We start from the raw sequence: 23039 nt of genomic DNA on the forward strand, positions 1-23039 counted from the left end.
GAGGGAGGCAGCCTGGTTGGGGGCAGGGGCGGGAGGGAGGCAGCCCAGGTCAGGGGGGGAGGGCAGCAGCCCAGTGGGGCATGGCCTGCTGTCTCTCTCATAGTCCTTGGCTCTGCTCAGGGTCTCTCCAGGTAGGCACAGCACGGCCCCTGCGGCTATCTGGGAAGAGCCCTTCAGGGAGGCACAGTGCTGGGATTTCCAGCCCGGGTCCTGGCCTCCTGCACCAGGGCCAGACCTGCCCTCATTCAGCGCCTCACGGGGTGCGCTCCTGAGCAGGAGGCAGCACCAGTAACCCAGGCGCCGCCTGCCAGGGCAGAAGGAATGCGGCCAGGGCCAGCCTAGGCTGGAGGAGAGGGGCTTGGGCCTGAAGAGTGGGGACAGCCCATCATAAACCCAGGGCTCAGGCTGCCCCTATCTTGTGACCTCGGGTAAGATGCACCCCTAAACTGGCCTCCCTGTCCTCACTGGGGTAAAGTGGAAATAAAAACAGCCACCTCTTTGGAAAGTTCAAGAGTGGAGGACTGCTTGAGCTCAGCAGCTTGAGACCAGGCTGGGCAACATGACAAAACCATATCTCCACAAAAAATACAAAAATTAGCTGGGCATGGCAGGCACCTGTGGTCTTAGCTACTTGGGAGGCTGAGGTGGGAGGATCACTTGAGCTTGGGAGGCTGATGCCATGGTGAGGCCTGATCTTGCCACTGCATTCCAGCCTTGATGACAGAGCAAGACCCTGTCTCAAAGCAAAACCAAAACCAAAACCAAAAACAAACCAGTCACCTCAAGGGCAGGCCTGGGATTTCACCAACACAAACCTTCAAAGTGTGTGGCCCAGAGCCTGCCACACTGCTGCTGCTGCTGGTGGTGCTGGTAATTACAGATATTTCTGCAGGAGTTGGGAACTCAGACAGACGTGGGTTGAGCCCTCTTCCTGGCTAACACCAGGCTATCATGGATGATCAGAGGATGGCGCATCCTGGTGCCCATTACTGCCTGCAGCTCAAACCACCCAGCCAAGGAGTTGGAGGCACTTGGAAGGCAGAAGTCAGGTCTGAGACTTGGTCATAGGAACCCAGGCACACAGTGGCCATGCCACAGAACTGTGTCTCTTGACTGACTGCGGTGAGCCCTGGGCAGCAGGGCTGTGGGGGTTGAATCACAGGCTCGAATTGAGCCGAGGGCCCAGTGCCACTGTCCTCTAGCTGCAACTCACTAAGGCAATCGCCTCACCTCTCTGGGCTTCCATCCTCCATCTGAGAAATGGGGATAACCACAACAGTTAGAGAGAACTACCCTGCCAGAGTCACTCCGGGAAAAGACAGACATCTTCCAGGACATCCCCCATGCACTTCAGGAAGGAGCTGCTGACCAGGCGTAGTAGCTCACGCCTGTAATCCCAGCACTTTGGGAGGCCAAGATGGGTGGATCACTTGAGGTCAGGAGTTCAAGACCAGCCTGTCCAACATGGCAAAACCCCGTCTCTACTAAAAATACAAAAATCAGCAGGGTGTGCTGGCCCACACCTGTAATCTCAGCTACTTGGCAGGCTGAGGCATGAGAATCGCTTCAACCTGGGAGGTGGAGTTTGCAGTGAGCCGAGACTGTGCCGCTGCACTCCAACTCTAGCCTGGGTGACAGAGCAAAACTGTCTCAAAAAAAAAAAAAAAAAAAAAAAAAGTGCTTATCTCCCTGGCGTCTGAGACAAAGGCAAATTAACTTTTGTCCTGCAAGGAACTCACCTGTGTGGCGGGGAAATCTCTAAGGGAGAGTTTCCTTACTCAACCCAAGCCAGGGGCAGGAGCCAGTCCCGAGGTGACAGTTAAGCCCAGTGCAAGAACCGGCTAGAAAGGAGAGGACAGGCGCCCTAAGGGTCAAGTGAACCTGAAATGTTGTTAGTTCACGTTTGGTTTTATTGTCCTCCTGTTTCAGCAGCTGTATGAGGTGGCCCCAATAAAGAGCCCTCTAATATCCTGTCAGTATGTCCAGCCTTGTTCTAGGCTGGCTTTAAAATCAGTTTTCCACCAACCTGTCTCCTGAATGACTTCTATGGATGACTGGGAAGAGAGAACTTTATAGAAGGGGGTGGTAGACTTGTCAAATAAAGCCGCAGAGCTGGAGAGGCAGTGGTGCACATGCGTCTGCTTTCTTGGGGTCTGTCGTCTCCATGGTCCCCCTGCTTCTGTTCACCCTGTGCACATGCCCTGTGTGGGGGGCTTTGTGGTGGCTCCCACTACAGAAGCTGAGAGTATTTCCCCACCCCTTGGCTTTGGATTCCACCATATGTCATGCTTTGGCCAGTGGAATGTGGGTAATTACAATGTGACGGAAGGATGAAGGAGCATTTGCATAACTGGGCAAGCCCTCTTGCACCTATGCCGTTGCCTTAGAAGACAGGCTGTGGCCATCACACAGGACCAAGGAGGAGGATGAGAGAGATGAAGGGCAGAGTCATCAAAGCCAAGATGGCAGAGCTTAGTCCAGCCTAGATCAGCCCCTACAGCTGTGAAAACTGAATGGGTGTTATTGTGTTGGGGCGCTGAGGGTTTATGGTTGCTTGTTACGTAGTGATAGCTGACTGCTGCAGTTCTGAGTTTCTAATGAGTAAGAAGTAAAAAGAGATGAGCTCAGAATACAGAGAGGACAAATAAGCTGTTGAGCACAGATGGCTTTTTAGTTGTCAGCGTTCCACGAAATGGACGTATTGCAAAGGGGCTTTGTGGCCCTCTGTGGGTATCCAAGATGGCGGTCACCCACCTGAGAGCAACAGGTTGTGACAAAGTGGTTAGCAAGGTCCGTCTAGCTGCTAGATTAGAAATGTATCTGCATATTAATGTAAGTATGAAGGTTATGATGAGCTCATCTGACTGTATGATTCACACACTAAGTTTTGTTCTGAATACTTGCAGAGACATTTATATAGTTTTTTTTGATTCCTTACAGGAGAAAAAAAATAGTCCTGGAACTTCACACAGAATAAGAACTCAGCAGGTAGCAAAAACTCCTAATTAGAAACATTCAGTAAAGAATTCCTCACTTCCTTTTAAAGAATGGTGTAATTACTTTTAAGAATTGAAAAATTGCTTCACTTGATCAAATATTTTGATTAGCAAAGAAATTAATTGTACTGTATCTTCATTTGTATTTACAGTGAATAAATGAATGCTAAAAATAACAACAGCAGGAAAACTGCCTGTTAAAAAAAAAAAAAAGATAAAACATTAAAAAATCCAGATGAAAATAAAGTGGAAGCTCTGAGGAAGCTGCCTGCTACAGACCTTGCTGCCGGATCAAGAAACTGATGCTGGCCTCCGAAGGGCTCCGCACATGCCTGAGGGGAGCCTCTGATGCGTCAGGAGGTCGGGCCCAGGTGACTGCCCGACGGGAGTAGATACTCCAGCACAGTGTTTGCACAAGTGAGGCAGGTTCATCAGAATTCCAGGCACAGTTCCAGACTTTCTGGTAGCATAACTGCTGCCCAGGCCTGGGATCTCTTACCACACAAGGATTCCTTCTGGGCAATGAACAACAGCTAATCCCAAGATTCCAGAACTTCCTTTGCAAAGGCCATCAGTCAAGTCAAGCTTCAAGTGAATTCAACCAGTGCTTACTGAAAACTGACCCCAGAGTACCAGTGGCCTTCCTTCCTGTGTCTCCTTTACCCTGGCACCGGGCTGGGCAACATGGAATCTTCTCTGGTCCTCACATCACCCTGGGAGGCAGCCACGGCTCTCCCTGCTGTGTAGATAAAGTAAGTGGGGCTTGGATCCAAGCTCCTGCCAGCCGATGCTGGAGATGGAGATTGTTTGACTCCAAAGCCACGTTCCTCTGATTTCAGCACAAGTCCAACCACCTACCACATGTGCAAGAACGCAGAAGCCTCCTGAAAATCCAAACTCAGCAACACTGACCAAAGCTCATGACATGCCAGGCACACTCCCAGGCAGGAGTGACAGAGCAGTGAACCAAAAGCCCTACCCCTGGAGAAGCTGATGTTTTCAGACACCCACCCAGGGAGGCAAGCAAGGGTGGAGTGGACTACCCTACTAGCTCGGCCCCTCGGCTCTCCTCACAGAATCCTTTGCCATGGGCCTTCCCCACTGCCCTACCCTGGCCATGCCCAAAGTGTGGTGCCCTCCCAACCCCTGGGCTCTGCAAGCACTAACTCTCCTCCCAGGAAGCCCCATCTCCTGGGATCCACCTGGGTTGGCTCCTCAACTCAAGCTTCTAGACTTGGTGCAAGCTCATCAGAAAGCCGTTTCTGCCCATCCTTCCCCTACTCACAGAGTTAGATCCTCCTCCTCCTCGTCATCCTCCTTGTCCTCCAGCTCCTCCTCCCAGCTCTCTGTGCTTACCTCAGTCATACAGCTTGACGTTCACAAAGGATCTATGCTGAGGCCTTTGCAAACACCGATTCACAAATCCTCCAGTTGCATCGAATTGCCATACAATGCAAAGAAATAAAAGGGAAACATTTAAGCCACCCTCCGACCCTCTAATGATTCAATAAATTCAGGGGGGAAGTCATTTATAAAAACTATTAAAATAAATTATTCCACCCAAATAAATTCTATGCCACCTAATCACATCATTACTGAACATTAAACATGCACTCACTGGAATAGGCTAGAATACAAACATAATAAGGAATGCAAATGTTTGGTGTTTGCTGTGTTAGGTACCGGGCAAAGCTCTTTCTGCATTCACTTGCTTAATCCGAACAATGAGCCTAGGAGGCACACACCAGACAGTTCTCATTGCTCAGGAAGGGAGCAGGGAGCATGGACCCTGGAACTGGCTGGCATTTGAATCCCAGCACTAGCATTTCTAACGGTGTGACTGGGAACAAATGCTTCTACCTCTCTGTTTCCTCCTCTGGTACCCCAGAGTACCAGTGGCCTTCCTTCCTGCGTCTCCTTTACCCAGGCACTGAGCTGGGCAACAGGGAATCTTCCCTGGTCCTCACATCACCCTGCGAGGCAGCCAGGGCTCTCCCTGCTGTGTAGACAAAGTAAGTGGGGCTCGGATCCAAGCTCCTGCCAGCCGGTGCTGGAGATGGAGATTGTTTGACTCCAAAGCCACGCTCCTCTGATTTCAGCACAAGTTCAACCACCTACCACATGTGCAAGAACGCAGAAGCCTCTGAAAATCCGAACTCAGCAACACTGATGAGGGCTCATGACATGCCAGGCACACTCCCAGGCAGAAGTGACAGAGCAGTGAACCAAAAGCCCTACCTCTGGAGAAGCTGATGTTTTGAGATGTCCACCCAGTTTCCTCCTCTGCAAATGAGGCTCCTTGTCCCCGCCACAAGCCTGAACCCCAGGACCTGGCCCAGAGCCAGGCACACATTCTCATTCTCACTTGCTGAGTGTGGAGTGTTGAGATTCGTCCAGTCCAGGGCAGCATCCTGAGCCAGAACATAAGCAGCCACACTACAAGTTACCTTCCTGGGAGTGTGATGATAGTTAAGATACTGGTAACATCTGTATTTTGGATTTTCTCTGCAAGACTTACTTGGGACAATACATTCTTGGATTGGTGTCTGGCTTCCTGATAGGATCATGACCTCGTAGAATCACTGGTGCTGCTCAACTCTGATGGTTACTTAATTGATCCACAAATGGTTGTCGTGGCTCTGGAGGGACCAGATGAATGGGGAGCCTGCCTGGGCTGGTTGCACCATTGTCCATTTCATTTGAACATACAGAGGGCTTCCAGTGGGGGCTAGGAATCAAGAAGAATCGTGATCCGGATTCAGGGGAATGAGGCGGGAGTGCTCTGAGGATGCCGGAGCGAGTGATTAACACAAGGCAGGTGCTGGAGGTGAGCAGGGCCCCCCACACCATGCATTTCCGTGGGGCCTGGCTGAGGTCCTGCCACGGGGTGTGCTGCGTAGGGCTGGGGCACAAGGGAGAATGAGACCTCATCCCTGCCCTTGGGGACATGGGACTCCGGGTTTGAGAAAATTCAACCACACAAATTAAAACGACTACCAGAAATTCTGTCTGATATGCTTCTTCCAACCTCACCAACAGGTTCATGATAGCCTTGTCTTCTGCCTGACACAGCTGTGTTTGAAAGGGGGCCTCTCTGTTGGGGAAGGGGGCCCACGTGACCACCCTTCATGAGGCCCAGGTGGGGAAAGCCTGGTGTGGCCCCTTCACATTCCTGCAAGAGGCATCAGAAACCGTGCCTGTCTCCCTTTGGTGGCCGGCCCTGTGCTACTTCCTGCAGAGCTTGCCTGGCAGGTGCCGAGTTCCTACCCTGTCCATGCCACCGGGAACTGGGGTTGGAGGGGGACTCATACTCCTTCCTAAAGGGAGGCTTCAGAGCCAGGCCGGATCCAGGACACACGCGTGGAGGAGTTGCAGTGTTGCCACAGCCAATCAGGACTTGGGAGAAAGTTTGAACAGCAAAAGAATAACTCTGTAGCATGCTCAGTGAGAGCGAATCTTAGCAGCCTGTGCAACCTCACTGCCGACCTTCTGTGATGATGTGACTTTCATTCTGTTGCTTTTATCACTATAGCTGGCTTTAAGGAGGCGATCCATATTAGTGCAGATACTGGGGCAGTGCTAGGACCTGTGTAGACACAGATGCTCTAGAGGAAGCAGACACCACCCATGCCAAGGACCCTGGGCTTCCCCCAGGAGGGCAGCCAGCTCACCAAGTTCAAAGGCTGAGGAGAAGTGGATGCATCAGGTCTGCCTGGTTCCTGCTGGATCACCACGTGACGATGCCTGTAGGCCCTGCTGGGTGGCCTGGAATAATACTCCTTCTGCCTCAGTGTGGCACAGGGGGCCCAGCAGCCCCTGCACCCTGGCCTGTCACCAAGGCCCTCCCGAAAGTCGTTACCCCTCACGACTTGCCACAGTGCCACCCACCTACAGGACGGCAGGTAGTGAATTTTGCATTGGCAAGTAGAGAGTGAGTGAAATTCAAGGGAAATAGTTAAAATTGCTGAAATTCCATCAAGAAGACTTAGCTTTTCTTGCCATCAAGAGCAAGGGTAAATAACAGTAATGCTAATATCTTAATAATTCACTTAATTTATTTACAATTATCTTAGAGCCCTTTCCCGAAAAGGAAACTTCCCCATTCTTTATCATATTCATTAAAAATACATGGACACCATTGTATGTTTACAATAAAAAGCAAGATAAACTGAAGTAACACTGTTGGCAGTGAATATAAATATGATGTTCATAAAAGATTACAAACATTTTGATGTACTTTACCGTAAGTCCCTTTGGTTGAAAACTACATTCTTCAATTCTCTATTGGAACAAAAACCATCTTCAAGTTATTTAACATATAACTGAATGACTTTTGAGATCATATATTTCCACACAAAGTGAGGAAAGATTTCATTGGCTCTCTGCTTGCTAGACTGCGACAAAATAATTACTCTGTATTGAATAAGGGTGTGTTTTGTTAAAAAAATTCCATTATTTCCATGGTAATAAAGTAGAAAGATTTTATATGGGTTTCTACTATGTCTTTTAAAAATTCTATTTCTGCACTGAGCGTTATTTTTATACTCACTGAAGAAACTGAAATTGCACTTTAAGATTTAAGGGAAATGTTAAACGGGAACATTTTCTAAAAACAAGGTGATACTCTACACTTTGCACATGGCACTTTGAATGTAAAATGTTTTTCTAGAAGTGAAGACGGGGTATTTGCTGGGAAGAGAAATCCAGACGCTGTTTTTCCAGTTTGTGGGAATCTCATGAGAAGGTGCGTGTGTGTCGTTCAGGTCTCTCTCTCTCTCTCTCTCTCTCTCTCTCTCTCTCTCTCTCTCTCTCTCTCTCTCTCTCTCTGTCTCTCTTTTTTTTCCTGTTTTGCTTTTTCACCAACCCACTGGGTAGCATTTTTTGCTTCGATGCCTTGTTCCTCTTTTATGTCATCTAGGCCAGCGCTTCTCATCTTGAAAGGGGGTGTGATGGCTTCCAGGCGCATGGGACCAACTCCTTGCTTCCGTCTGAAAAGACATATGTCGCCTTCCCTTCCTGGAAGCTTGCAGGCCTCTGTGCCTCCTGGGCTGGTTCTCAAGCCCAGGACGGTGCCGGGAGGATGACCCCCAGGCCTGCTGCACAGCAAGACTCCTGGGCTCCCCCACCATGGAGCCCTGGGGTGGGCTGGTCTGCACAGCAGCAGCCTGGGACCCGCACTTTAAGAAGCGCTGTCTGATTTGAGTGGTGCTTAACGAAGCAGTATAAGGAAGGAGCAAGGACGGGGGAGGACTCGTGGTCAAGTCACACAGCAGGGGCAGGAAGCCCGCAGCCCTTGCTGTGAGAAGAGCTCAGATCATTTTCACGTGCTGCTGTGACAGGCAGAGGAGGCATAAGAATAATAGGAGTTTTGGAAGACAGATTTGATGGCATATCCAATAGAAGAAATGGATTATGAGTAGGTGTAAAATTGTCATCTTTACTCTCTGTGTGCTTTCAGTCTACGCAAGGTCTTAGGCAATGTCTTAACTACAATTCCAGTTTTTCTCTCTCCGAGAATGGATTGCTTTGGCTAGGGATTACTCACGGTGAACTTGCTTTGCGGGGAGAGTTGCCGACTGTCTTAATTACATTTTGGTAATCTCCTTTTAATTACTTACCTCCTGTGCATCCCCCAGAGGAAAAGGATGGGTGGTATCATATTTAATGAGCTTAAGGATGATGCATTAATTACTCCTATTATTTGTTACTTCTTTTCCCTTCTATTAGAAAAACACAGCAACCCGGGGTTAAACTGGAGAAGTTCATGATGAATGCAGTCCTGGAGAAGTTCATGATGAATGCAGTCTGGGGTTCTTCCCCAGCTGCCTTCCCCTGCAGCCGCCCTGGAGGAGGCTGGCCGGCTCCCTCACTCAGGAGTCCTCAGCCGTTCTTCTTTATTCAGACAAAGGGACCTAAACTCTGCAAGCAAAGCTGCAGGACCCAGCTGGTCTGTCTCTGCCACCATCTCCTGCTCCCTGCGACTAAACAGGACAAAAGAAAACTCACACCTACTCTGTCATTCACTGCGAACAGAACTGCTTGCTCTGTGGTCACCCCCCTCCTCCTGCCACGTCATGTTCCTTGCAGTTTTGTGCTGCCCTTCCAGCCCAGAAATCGTTTGCTCAAGGATTTACTCATCCTCCTAGTAAATGCACGCTTTTCCGATTTGTCTGAGCTCAGGTGTTAGCTTCTTGGCCAGGTGCATCGTGCTAGGCCAATTTAGGGGGTTGATTCCATTGAATTCCCAGAAAACAGATCACACACTGATGGGACAGGGCAGGAGGTGGCCGGTGCAGGGACGCATGCTGCAGGGACAGTGCCACCTCTGCATCCACGGTTCCCAGCCCACCGTGATCAATCCCTGTCTCCAAGCACATTTCTCCTCTTCACTCTTGCTGCAATTTTCTCACTAGGATGTTGAGCAGGTGCTTCTGGAGGTGAAAGCGACTCTTTGCCAAGAGAACTGGGCAGAACTAACCAATGTTGGGGGAGGTAAGCTGACAGTCCATAAAGCTTTAGGAACGTTCTCTCCTTGGTCCGGCAATTCCAGGATCAGCAGAGGCTCCTTGCGACTTGTGCATGAGGACACTCAGGCCACGCTGAGGGGGGACAGCAGACGTGGAGCTTCAAGCCCGGTCTTCTCCACTTGCAGGTCCTTTAGGGGTATTTTGTTACAGCTCCCGAGCAGCCTAAGACAGTCCCCATGTCACTCAGAGTCAAAGCCAAAGTCTTTACAAGGACCCCAAGCCTACGGCTGCCTGGCTCCTTCGCTCCATGGCCCCATCTCCTTAGACCTCTCCTTCATCTGCCCCCAAACCAGTTGGCCCCTTCCTGCGGGTGCCATTGCACTAGCGGTGCCGGCCAGTCCCTCGCCCGATGTCACTGCTCACTCCCTCCCCTCCCCGTTCCTCGGATGTCACCCCTCGTCAGGCCCTCCCTTCTGCTCTGCTCCATTTTTCTCCCAGCTGCTGCTGGAACCTGACATGTGACTGAGTCACTCACTCCTGCTCTGTCTCCCTCACTAGAATGGGGGCTTCTGGAGGCAGGGACTGCATCTGTTTAGTTTGCTGCTAAACCTGGCACCCAGCTCAGTACCTGGTACACATTGGCCATAGGAAACATATGTCATGAGAGAGTGAATGAACCCACACGATGGAATGGCGCATGCTAGATGGAATCCATGCTTTAGAGGAAAATGAAGACCCCAGAGAATGCCAGTGCTACCACAGGAGGTGAAAAGGCAGGAGAGAACAGGCCAGGGGACCCTGGAGGAGAGGCCAGCAGAGCTGTAAGAGGAGAGCGGGATCCCTCATCTGTCACATCGGCACATCGGTGAATAATGCCTGAGACTGATCATTTAGGAAATGGCAGCGTAAGAATATTACTGAGAGACAGGAACATATGCAGCTGAAGAAACAGCAAAAAACCAAAATAAAAATAAAAGTGATTGCTCTTGGGGAGCAGGACTGGAAGTTAAATGGGTAAGTCAAGTGATCTCCGTTTTTAAGTGTTTTGGAACAATTCAATTTTATTTCTATATGGGCATATGTTACTTTGATACAAATGAAAAATGTTTGTTAAAAAAAAGACTTGCAAGAGTTCAGAACACAACCCCCAAACTCAGCAGCATACATGGTCTGTCCTCAACCCTACTCCTAAAGGACATTTGTATACTAAAAAGGGACCATGTGCGGTGGCTCACGCCTGTAATCCCAGCACTTTGGGAGGCCGAGGCTGGTGGATCACCTGAGGTCAGGAGTTCAAGACCAGCCTGACCAACATGGAGAAACTCCATCTCTACTGAAAATACAAAAATTAGCCAGGCATGGCGGTGCATGCCTGTAATCCCAGCTACACGGGTGGCTGAGGCAGAAGAATCGCTTGAACCCGGGAGGCGGAGGTTGTGGTAAGCCAAGATCGCGCCATTGCTCTCCAATCTGGGTAACAAGAGTGAGAGTCTGCCTCAAAAAAGAAAGAAAAGAAAAAGGGCTGGGCGCAAACATGCCAAAGTATTAACCCTAGTTGTCCCAAGGGGTGATTTTAATTATTTTCTTCAACTGTATCAGCATATTCCAAACAGTATATAATGGACATAAACAATTTCTATGAATGTTAGCTTAAATCATATGAAATTGTCAACATTCAACCATTTATGACTTTAAAAATAGTAATTTCATATAATCCAACCCGATAGAACAGAATTATTTAAAAAATATATAAAGGGCTGCTTTTAAGGTCAATAAAACCATTCCTACCCCTTGACTCCAGTTATTTTATTTCTTGGATCTTTCTTAAGGAAAGAATCCAAAATGTGGACACAGATTTACATACAAAGTGTTCACTGTAAATAACAGAGGCAAAAGCTGGAGGAAAACATCCTAAATGCTTAAAAATAAGGGAGCGGGTGGAATGTGATATAGACCTTTTAGCTGATGTTTGGGAAACCTTTAAGTGACATGGTACAATTTAACATTAAGTGAAAAAAAGCAGGATACATGAATATATATATATATATATATATATACGCTGTCATTTCCACTCTGTTAAAAAAATGCATTAGAAATAGGAAGAAAGAAAAAAAGATCTGTAAGGCAGGATGGTGCTTAGAAAGAACACCAGCTCTGAAGGCGAACTCTCTGGCTTGCCACTCCTTGCTGAGCTCAAGTGGCTATTTGACTTCTGGGAGCCTGTCTACTCCGCCTTCCCCAGCGGGCAAGACAGTGAGATGAGAAAGTGCATATGAAGGGCCCAGAGCTTAGTAGGTGCCCACTAAACGGTGGCCAAGGTTGTTCTTGTCATCATCCCCATCATCGTGGGGTCTAAATTACTGCTATCCTTTTTTACATATATTTTTTTGCATTGTCCCTGATGTCTCTCGTGAATATGTATTCCTTTTAAAATGACAAAACACACACACACACACACACACACACATAATCATAAAAATAGCGAGGGTCACTATAAAACAAGAGCAAAGACAAGCCACAGACCAGCGGAAGGTATTTGCAACCCACATGCCAACCAAGGGCCGAAAGCCTTTCAGGTCATTTGTAGACGACGAGACCTGAATAGCTGACAACCCATGGAAGTGTTTGACCCTTACTAATGATCAGATGGCAGAAGTTAAAACATTTAACAAAACCAAGGGACAGCAGGGATGTGTAGTGTCAGGAACTCTCCTGTACCACGGGTGGGGCTGTACACTGGCACAATCACTTAGAAGAACGCTGGCTGTTTCTGGGAAGTTTGAATGTGGACCCACCCTCCCATCAGCAATTCCAGGCAGAGGAGCTCCAGTGTGTGCACACAAGGAGACAGGCACGGAAGGGGGACTGGTGCTTTGCTTGTAATGAAGGAAACTGAGAACAAGCTGCACGTTCGTTAACAGGAGGGTGACGACCGAATGGCACAATCATATATTCAGTTAATAGACTGGATTTTGTTTGTTGTTTTTTGTTTTTTTGTTTTGAGACAGAGTCTTTTTTTTTTTTTTTTTTTTTTTTTTTTTTTTTTTTTTTGAGCGGAGTCTCGCTCTGTCGCCCAAGCTGGAGTCAGTGGCGGATCTCAGCTCACTGCAAGCTCCGTCTTTCTCCGGGTCCGCTCATTTCTTGTTCTCTCAATGCTCTGAGTAGCTGGGTACTATTGCAGGCGCCCCGCCACCTCGCCCGGCTAGTTTTTCATTTTATTCAGTAGAGGACGGCGGGTTTCACCGTGTTACGCCAGGATGGTCTCGATCTCCCTGACCTCGTGATCCGCCCGCCTCGGGCCTCCCAAGAGTGCTGGCATTAGCCACCGCACCCGGCCTTGAGACAGAGTCTTGCTCTGTTGCCCAGGCTGGAGTGCAGTGTTGCAATCTTGGCTCACTGCAACCTCCGCCTCCTGGGTTCAAGTGATTCTCCAGCCTCTGCCTCCTGAGTAGCTGGGATTACAGGTACCCGCCACCACACCCAGCTACTTTTTTTTTTTTTTTGTATTTTCAGTAGAGACAGGGTTTCACCATGTGGGCCAGGCTGGTTTCAAACTCCTGACCTCAGGTGATCTGCCCACCTCGGCCTCCCAAAGTGCTGGGATTACAGGCGTGAGCCACCGACTTTTTATAGCAGCTTAAGTGCATCAACTAAAGCCAATATATTAACATGGATAAATCTTAAATACATTACTATAAGCAAGAAAAAATAAGTGCAGATACAACATTCAATATCATATCACTTACATAAAGCTAAAAATATGCAACACAATAGTGTATTTTGTTCAGAAACATCCATCTAAATGGCAAAGATGAAAAAAAAATCACAAAAACCACAGTGTTTAGGAACCTGGAGTCAGGCTTACAAATCAGTCCCACTGCTCACCAGCTGGGTGACTGTGGATAATACTTCATGTCTCTGTGCGAAGGCCTCGTCTCTCAACTGGGGATATTAATAGCTTGTATCTCACAGTGACCTCAACACGATTATACATGTTAATATATATACAGAGGACTAGAAATAGTGGCAGGTACACAGAAGACATGCTATAGTGTTTGCTGCTATTATTAACCTCAAACCTGAAAAATGTTCATGCTGTTTGCTTTAGTAATCTCATTCCCCAGACCATCTTCTGGGATCTAAGACTCCTTAGAACTCTAAAGCAACCAGAGAAAACAAGCTCCCAAACTTCTTTGAAAAATAAAATAAAATAAAATAAAATAAAAATGTCCAACAAAGGATGCATATTCACCTTCTAATAGTCTGTAGAGTTTATACCAGTGTTTCATTTAGAATGAGCTAATTACATGAGGTGATTGCCAATTTATCTAATATGCTTCTAATCAATTATCTATTTTGTAAAAACTAATTTTAGCTCATTTTCAAAGAGATGCTTATGTGCTGCAGACATTCTTACCTCCTCAAGGAAACAGCTAAAGTTCTGGAGAAAATATTTCCAATTTATATAGGGGGTTAGATGAATTCTTAGTTTCCTCAAAAAATAATGATACTGATTGTCCGTTAGTTTGTAACAGAAATCCTTAAGAACTTGTCCAAATTCTGTAGCCTTTACAAATCCTGTATCCTCTTTATCCAATGCAGAAAATGCCTAAAAAGAAAGAAAAGAAAAAAGATGGCAAATGCTACTGTCAAATGAATACTTCTAAAACACTTTCCTTAAGTACTGTTTCTGCTGAATGCAAATGAAGCCTAGTGTGCAAAAGTACCTTGTAAATTCTAAATTACTAAATAAATGCACCATTATTGAAGGACTGAGACAAGTACAATATGAACACAGTACGGGAGCTTATGAGTTCTAGAGGAAATTCGCCTTACTTGCTCCTATTTGGATGTGAGGAGGAAGGAAAATAAAGAGGAATCCTGGCCCGAAGCACCCGTAACCGTCCTGATAGAAGCCTCACCCTTGCTCCCAGGATCCCTGTTTTACAGAACAGAGCAGAGAGTAACTTGCTCAAGCTCTCTTGGCCCTTACATTCTACTTCAAGTATTAATTAGTTGTAACAGGAGGCTCAGGAGAGACCTCACTGCATTGCATCGGGGCAAGGGTCTCGAGGCAGTAGTCTGACTGTGGGAGCAGCTGGGAGGAGGGATCAGGGGACCACCCTGACCTCACCACTGTCCTTCACAGCAAGGCTTGTGCATGGCTGCTGTCCTTTCCTGAGTCTCAGCCAGAGCCCGAGTGGCCTCGCATCATGAGAAGCTGCCCCAGGCCTGCGCTGGAGCAGAGGGGGCACACATCGCGAATCCTACAGTAGAGGAGTTAAACTGAAAAGTGCAAAATGTGCTGTAAAAGAAAGCACTTTTTTTTCCATCTGTTGAAATAAAATCATTCATTTTTATTGCACCAGGAAATCTGCATCCAGGGGTAGATTAAAATCTTTTTTTAAAGGAAGAATTTAGAGTGCCTGCAAACCCCACCACACCCTTCTGATTAATTCTCATTTGGGGCTAATTAGGCACACCCCACTGGCCTAACAGGGTGATGGCATATGTGTAATCAAATTAACCTTAAAATTTCAGATAGCTTCACATTTTCATGTAGTCCGTGGTAACACGAGGTAGCTGTGTACAGTGGGAAGTCCCCTAGCCAGGAGTTGTTCTGGAAACCTGGGCTCTGCTGCCCACCATAAGTCCTGAACCTCTCTAAACTTTAGCTTCTTCACTGTAAAGATGGACTTAACTCAGAGGGCAGGTGTAAGTTTTCCTAAGTTTACTGGAAAATGCCCCCATCCAGGTACCTGGCCCCTGGGGATCTCAAATGTTAAGGAGAACGATCTTAAGAATGAACACAGCCAATTGTGCCGCAGGGGCAGCGACAGCGGCAGGCTCCAGAGTGAAGAGGAGCCTCGTGTGTCACTCAGCTGGCTGGGCCACCCCTCCTCACCCCTTCCCTCCCCACTAATCCCTCACACCGGGACTCTGGAGCCCACCTTGCTTCCCTACACCAAGGAAATTGGGATGTGATTTACAAAAAAAAAAAAAAAGCTTAAAATAGATCTCAGGAGTGGAGAGTGAGTGATTCCCACCTCCAAGAGTCTGACACCCTAAAAGGGTCACTAGCGTTGATTTCTGCAAAAGTCAAGACGCCAAGGTCAATCCTCAAAAGAAGTCATGGGCAGTAGACAGCACATCTCAAGTAAAGATCTTCAGGACTTTAATTCTTCAAACCACCTGGATTTGGAAAAGGGCTGTGACAAATCCATTTCCCCTTCCTTCTCATGTTCTGGGCTCTGCTCCGTAGTCCCTGTGTGACCCTGGGCAGGTTTATTCATGCTGAACCTCAGTTTCCCCTCCTATAGAGTGGAATCACGAGCCCCACCTTGCAAGGTTATGATCAAAGAGAAAAAGACTCATGAACTCTCATTAGGGCTTGTGGACCCCAGCGCCCCGGGAAGCCCTCTAGAATGTGTGGAGCCAGGACTCTGTGATGTTAGAAGGGATGTTCACTGTGGGGACTGAGAGGTGTTGACTGGATCTTGCAGTCTGGGTTGCTGTGGCTGTTTGGGCTCTGGGTGCCGGCTTCCCACAGGATGGTTCCGATGTGCTGCCTTGTTTATCTCCGATGCCTGCCCTCTGCAGACAGCAACTTCCCTTCTTGATGCTGACACATGGGGAAACTCACGTGGGAGCATCACCCCACCAGGAGGCTGGTTCCAAACACAATATCCAAGGACACCAGCACAGTCCACAGCATCATTACGCCACACACCAGCATCATTCCTTACACGCAGGCATCACTCCCTACACGCAGCCATCACTCCTTACACGCAGCCATCACTCCCTACACGCAGCCATCACTCCCTACACGCAGCCATCACTCCCTACACGCAGCCATCATTCCCTACACGGAGGCATCATTCCACACACCAGCATCATTCCTTACACGCAGGCATCATTCCGTTCACGCAGGCATCATTCCCTACACGAGGCATCATTCCACACACATAGGCATCATTCCGTACATGCAGGCATCACTCCGTACACTGTCTAAAGCTCCATGCAGATGGAAGCTGCAGAACGTCAGCCTACTCAGGTGACTCCCCTTGCTCCTGGAGGACTTCACAGTGAAGTCTCTGTGCCACAACCTGGCCCAGTTCAACCTCTTCAAGGCCACCTTGAGTCCTTCATCTCTGTGGACCGAGTGCTTGGCTGTGCTGAGAGCTCCCAGGATGTGCTGAGCCCACTATTGCCCAAGGGCCTCTATTTTGTCTTTTTTGCCCAGAGTCCCATGACCTCACCCCAGACTCAGCATTTCTAATGCTGAGCACTCCCAACTTGGAGAGCACATGCTGGGGTGGAAGAGTGGATACACATTTACTCACATAAAAGCTCTGCTCGTGGTTAACTAGACACCCCAAGGAGAATGAACAGAGATGGGAGGGGTTTCAGGGTGGGGCTGAGAGGTGTTTTCATGAATCAGGATGAGTTTTCACAATAAAGCACTTTCAGCCTGTCATACCGTGGACAAAGCCAGATGGGAGGACTCAACTACTTCCTGGATCTTCCTCACAACCTCCTGTGGATTCAGCGTTGCAAAATTGATTGGCATGCTCTCTTCCTTTTCCTTGGGCTGAGCTCCTGTTGACTTGCTGTTCTCCACTGCTCTCAGGAAGTCGAGGTAATTGATGGAATTATCATGCCGGCTGACTCCCCAGCTTGTCCCAAAAGGAAGAAAAGAACATATTCATTTTAAAAGCCACCCTACTGCTTATTCATTCAACAAACAGTTGCTGAGCACAGAGCAACGTGGGGAAAATGAATAATTTTAAGACACCATTCCCCGCCCTGTAGGTGCAGACATGGTAGTTAGCTCTGCTATCAGGCAGGCACACACATTCTGCAACACAAGGACTCAGGGTGATGAGAGGTGACAGTGCAGCTCACTGACGGCTGGGGGCCACAGCTGCCTGGACTGAAGACCTGAGGCATGAAGGGACAGCGGGTTGGTGGCTTTGCAGAAGACGAAGGGAGATGTCTGCTGAGAATCCGGCCCTATGATGGGGGCACATGAAAGTATGTTGGCAGGGATGTGACATTCGCAGAGTAGTATCATGGGAAGATAAATCTGATAGCGCCTCAAAGACAGTCTGGAAGTGAGACTGTGGGGTGGTGGCAGTGGCGGGAGAGTAGCAGTCTGGATGGGAGGCTCCTGGGGTCATGGAGGCCTTAACTAAGAAGGGCCTGGACTTGGAAATGGCAGTGGGATTTGAAAGAGAGGAAACATGTCAAAGACAGTGAAAAGAAGAAGAGGAAATGAGTAAGAAATATATTAAATTCTCTTTCAGGAGTGGTTGAAATGAAGTTGTCAAGCTGAAAGCAGTCAAACGATATTTTGCAAAACCTATCTAGCTGAGCATTTTCTCAAATAAAAATTCCACCTGCATTGATGGCTCAGCAAGGACATCCCTGTGGAAACAGAGGCTCCTTCATCCCCTTGACTCTGACACAGAAGAAATTACCTAAGTTCTGGAAGACTAAATTGTGAGGTAAAATCCAAAAGTCTCAGGGAACATACAGTATATATATTAAAGATGCAAAATAATTCAAAATAAAGTTTAATTGCATTCAAAGTTCACATTTCTACAACTTAAATTCCTGGGGAATTTCTGGCACTTAAACACCTAAACTTTCTCTCAGCAGGATTGGGCTCAAGTGTCAACGCAGAAGAGCTTGGAACGCTGGTGGGCTGGAGAGAGAAGTTTCCAGTGATTCAGATATCTGCTTCTAAAGAAGACGAGCCAAGAGCTGAGCTTTTCCAACCCACAGCTGCAGAGCTGCCTTGCACAGGCCCTGCATCGGGTCGGCTTGCATGATGGCGACATCGAGGAAAAGGACAATCAACACTATTTCATCAGCGGGAGAAATTGCCAACGTGGTATTAAAATGTAGTAATAAAATCATATGCATATGCTAATCTCAGTAGTATTTAGAAAAGTCTATTTTGGATCTAGAAAAGAATAATCTACATATAATTACAAATAACAGAGATGTTTATCATCAAGAGGTCTTTGAGAAGAAACAAGCAACTGTGCAATGGATCCTTATTAAGGTTTCAACGCATAAAAAAGTTGATCACCCCCATTGAAAGGTGGGCTTCAGATATCCCACAGTCCTTTTGTTGTTGCTTATAAAAGTATCAAGCCTATGTTTTAACAAGAATCTCTTATAATCATTTAGTTAATTTATCTGCTGTTTTTCCATGATTTATTCATTGAATGCATATGAATTCTTGTTCAGCTGGAAATAGATTCAGCGAGAGGAGATCCCGTTTAAGGAAGAAAAAAACACATAGGCATTTGAGGATGAAATGGTCCTTCCTTTCTATACACACACACACACACATACACAGACACACACACACATACACACAGGCATCGGACTTCTCATAGTTCAAACACAATGGATCAATGTTTTCAAACTTTTAAGGGAATAATTTTCTTCTTAAGATTCTATGCTCAGACAATCCAGCAATGTGTGGGAAGAAGAATTTAAAAAGTTTAGTTCAATAAGAACTCAGAAAATTTACTTCCTGTCCACCCTTTCTTATGAGATTACTTCAGGAAGTACACCAGCAAAAGAAGAATGTAAATCAAGAAATAAAGAGATGTGGGATATAGGAGACAGGGGATCCAACCTAGACAATAGTGGAGGCAGCACAGGATGCTCTTTGGATCACAGAACTAGAGCAGGAAAATGGTGGGGGGCAGGGGTAGGTTCTCAAATAGAGATGCCGGGGAAAAAAACTCAAGAGAGGAGAAAGTGGAATAGAATGCTGGGGAAACCTGAAGGTCAAAAATAATGAACTTTATCTGAGCCCTGTTCTATAAAAAGTGATGGTTAAATAAATCACCCCAACCTTAATGTCCCTGGATAAGTCTACTGCAAAGAACTACCTTTTCCCCATATGACTTAGAAAAGATTCATAGACGCCCCAAGGCTTACCTCTGATAGCAAGGACATAGACCCTCCAAATTCCCAGTCTCAGTCTCATAAATTATTAGCTGAACTGTTTGTTCCCATTGACTAATCTGGACAAAATATCTGCTAACTGACCACAGTTTAGTTAAGCTACTCTCCTTTCTCCAGAACCTTGAACTTGGACCCACCTCAGCCTAAGCCAGCAACAGAATGTGGAATAGCCCCTCCCTAATAGCTCCTCAGGGACTCCGACCACAGGAAAGATGTTTCTTGCTCAGCTGTCTGGTCACACCATCTATTCATCTTACTCCCCATGCTTGGTTCTTTCTATCCTTGTTTACTCTTCCCTATTAAACAAAAGCCCTCTTCTGCTTGCTCTCTGAGATGCTTACACATTTCATGGTTGGGGCATTCTCTCTATTGTAATAATCTTCCTCTCCCTGCTGCAATAGTCTTTTCAGATAAAGTCTCTTTTACCTAAGTATGGATTTGTCTTTACTTGACAAGATAAAACAAAGGCAAATATCATAAAGAAAATAAAGAATAAATTAAACTCCAGGAAATAACCTATCCAATAAAATCATAGTATAGATATGAAACAAATTTAAAATATTGCTATGGTCTATTTGTGTCCCCCCAAAATTCATATGTTAAAATGTTAACCCCTAAGATAATGACCTTTTAGCAGGTGAGTCCTTTGGGAGGTGATTAGTTCATGAAAACAGAGCTCTCATGAATGAGATTAGTGCCTTTATGAAAGAGGCCCCAGAGAGACCTTTGTCCCTTCTGCCACATGAGGTTACAGTGAAAAGACAGACATCTAAGATCCAGGACATTTTCAGCAGACACTAAATCTGCTGGTACCTCAACACTGGACTTCCTAGCCTCCAGAACTGTGAGAAATGAATTTCTGTTGTTTATAAGCCACCCAATTTATATTTTTTTATGGCAGCCCAAAGGGACTGAGACAAATGTGAAATGATTTTCAGCAATTGGTGTGATCTACAAGAGAATCTATTTGATACTAAGGCTAGAGGCTCAGGGATAGTACAACTGGAAAACAAGCTAGTTTTCTTTCATTACCTGACACTGAACAATATTTATATAGTTATAATAAAATAGTATTTAATAGTTTTCAAGTTTTAGAATCAACCTATGAACGAAGCAGGAAGGAACTAGTTGTGGCTACGGGACAGAAGGTTAAATTTAACTACCTAACCAAAGGAAAAATCAAAGTGTAGCTGCCAAAAGCTGGACGTGGAAGGAGTGGGGAAAGTGGCAGAGAGAGGAGGAGAAGAATTGAGGTCATGGGGCAAAATGTCACCCTGAAACCTGGAGACACAGGCACACGCAGAGAATCACAGCTGGGGCCTGTTTTCCTGGAGCAAAAGCCTTTGGAGTCACAGGCTGGCAGGAATACTTACATGGTAATCTTGGCAAATTGGTAGAAACTGAGTGTGGACTAGTGTAAGAGTAAGAAATTCTGGGGGCCCAGTCTTAGGTAACTCTCCACCCCACCCCCACTTTCATGGGCTTTAACTTCAGGAGTCTCACTAGCTTCAGGAGTCTTACCAGCTTCTCAGAGTGAAGATCTGAGAAAGATCCCCTCAGGGTTCTGGCAGGGGAAGGGGAAGAGCAATCCTGGTGAAATACATCCCGAACCTTCTCTATAACTACTTTCCAAGGGAAAAAACTTTCTGAGAGCCTTATCTTAGCTTTGGGGGAAGGACAATCAGCCAACTCCAGCCCCCTCTAGCATTCCTGTTTCACCTAAGCAGAAAAAAACTCAATAAATATTTCTAAAGGTTGCAGCCCATGGACTCAGCCCACTAAAAGACAGAAATGTAATCATAAAACTATAGAATGTTTCCCCTCCCCAATATTTTACCACCACATCAACCCAGCTCTAGTGAAATAATAATGGATTACAACTGAAAGAACTGCAAAACACACAGTCTATTTAAGAAGGAGCTCCTAAGGAAACCCATGAAAACAGGAGAGAAAAAAACAAGGATGCTGGAGGAAATTGCAGCCTTTGCACCAATAGCTACAGCAAACATTAAACACATCCTAACTCCCAGCCAAATGAACATAAAATCTCTAAAGGCCTATATACCTCAGTTCCTGTCTGGCTTTTAACAACAACAAAAATTACAATGCCTATAAAGAAAAGGCACAGTATGAAGAAACCAAGCAAGCTGCAAAAGCAGACTCAAATATGACACGTATTTTGAAATTATCAGATAGGGAACTTAAAACAACTATGATTAATATGTAAAGTGTTCTTATGGAAAAAGTAAAGAACATGCAAGAACAAGTGGGCAATGTAATCAGAGATGGAAACTCTAAGAAAGAATAAAAAGAAAATGCCAGAAATTAAAAAAAAAAAAAAAAAACCACTGTAACAGAAACGAAGAATGGCTTTGATGGGCTCATCAGTAGACTAGACATGGTTAAGGAGAGAATTAGTGAGTTTGAAGTATGTCAGTAGAAACCTCTCAAACTGAAATGCAAAGAAAAAAAGCATGGGAAGGGGTGGACAGGACAATATATCCAAAGACTGGGGGAAAATTTCAAAACGTGTAACACTTGCATCATTGGAATACCAGAAAGAGAAAGAGAAATAAGCAAAGAGACAAAACAAAAGAACAAATAAAAGCAAAAGCAAAACAAAAACAAAAACCCACTTTAATTAATAATGGTAGAAACATTCCCCAAATTAATGACAGACAGCAAATCACAGATCCAGGAAGCTCAGAGAACACCAAGCAGGATAAATCCCCCCAAATCTATACCTAAACATACTATATTCAAACTGGAGAAAACTAAAGACAAAGAGAAAATCTTGAAAGAAGCCAGAAAATATTAGGAAAATACCCTTATCTATAGAGGAACAAAGATAATGAATTATAATACATCAGGCTTCTTGCCAGAAATCATGCAAGCAAGAGGAGAGTGGACTGAAGTGTTTGAAGTGTTGAAATATTTCAACAGCTTAAACCTAGAATGCTAAATCCAGTATTCTCTGTCAGAAATAAAGGAGAAATAAACGCTTTCTCAGACAAACAAAACTGAGAGACTTCATGACCAGCAGCCCTACTCTTCAAGAAATGTAAAAAGGCATTCTTCAGACAGAAGGAAAATCATACAGATCTATATCAAGAAAAGAAGGGTGTCAGAGGAGGAATAAGTGATGGTAAAATAACATCTTTTATTTTCTCACTCTGAGTTGATCAGTGGAGTAATAATAACCACCATGTGTTGGGTGATTGAAGCACACAGGTAAATGAATGCCAGCCATGTTATCAGGCACAGAAGGGAGAAATCGGAAATACCCTTTTATAAGTTTTCTGACTTCCCATTAAGTTGTATTGTGTTACTTAAAGGTGGGCTTAGGCTAGCTCTAAATGGATACTGCAAACTCTTGAGCAACCACTGATTTTTTTTTTTTTTTTTGTGACATGGTCTTGTTTTTTTTGCCCAGGCTGGAGTACAATGGTGCAATCGTAGCTCACTGCAGCCTTGAATTCCTGGGCTCGAGGGATAAAAAATGTTTTAAAGAGGAAAGGGGCCGGGCGCGGTGGCTCACGCCTGTAATCCCAGCACTTTGGGAGGCCGAGGCGGGCGGATCACGAGG

The 23039-nt window shown here is 46.1% G+C and overlaps 1 protein-coding gene across 3 annotated transcripts in view; it reads right to left on the bottom strand.

The window, feature by feature from the left end:
* Positions 1 to 23039, bottom strand: part of EFCAB6 (EF-hand calcium binding domain 6) — a 324746-nt gene that overhangs the window by 51829 nt on the left and 249878 nt on the right. For all 3 annotated transcript variants that reach the window (XM_017850034.1, XM_017850033.1, XM_017850035.1), the window contains 2 exons: positions 16944 to 17139; positions 13881 to 14072 (listed from right to left, as the gene is read on the bottom strand). In XM_017850034.1, coding sequence (XP_017705523.1) covers positions 13881 to 14072; positions 16944 to 17139 — 388 coding nt within the window. The remainder of the gene's footprint in view (positions 1 to 13880; positions 14073 to 16943; positions 17140 to 23039) is intronic.

The sequence above is a fragment of the Rhinopithecus bieti genome, unplaced genomic scaffold (assembly GCF_001698545.2).
Source record: "Rhinopithecus bieti isolate Rb0 unplaced genomic scaffold, ASM169854v2 scaffold_33210, whole genome shotgun sequence".
Classification (NCBI taxonomy): Eukaryota; Metazoa; Chordata; class Mammalia; order Primates; family Cercopithecidae; genus Rhinopithecus; species Rhinopithecus bieti.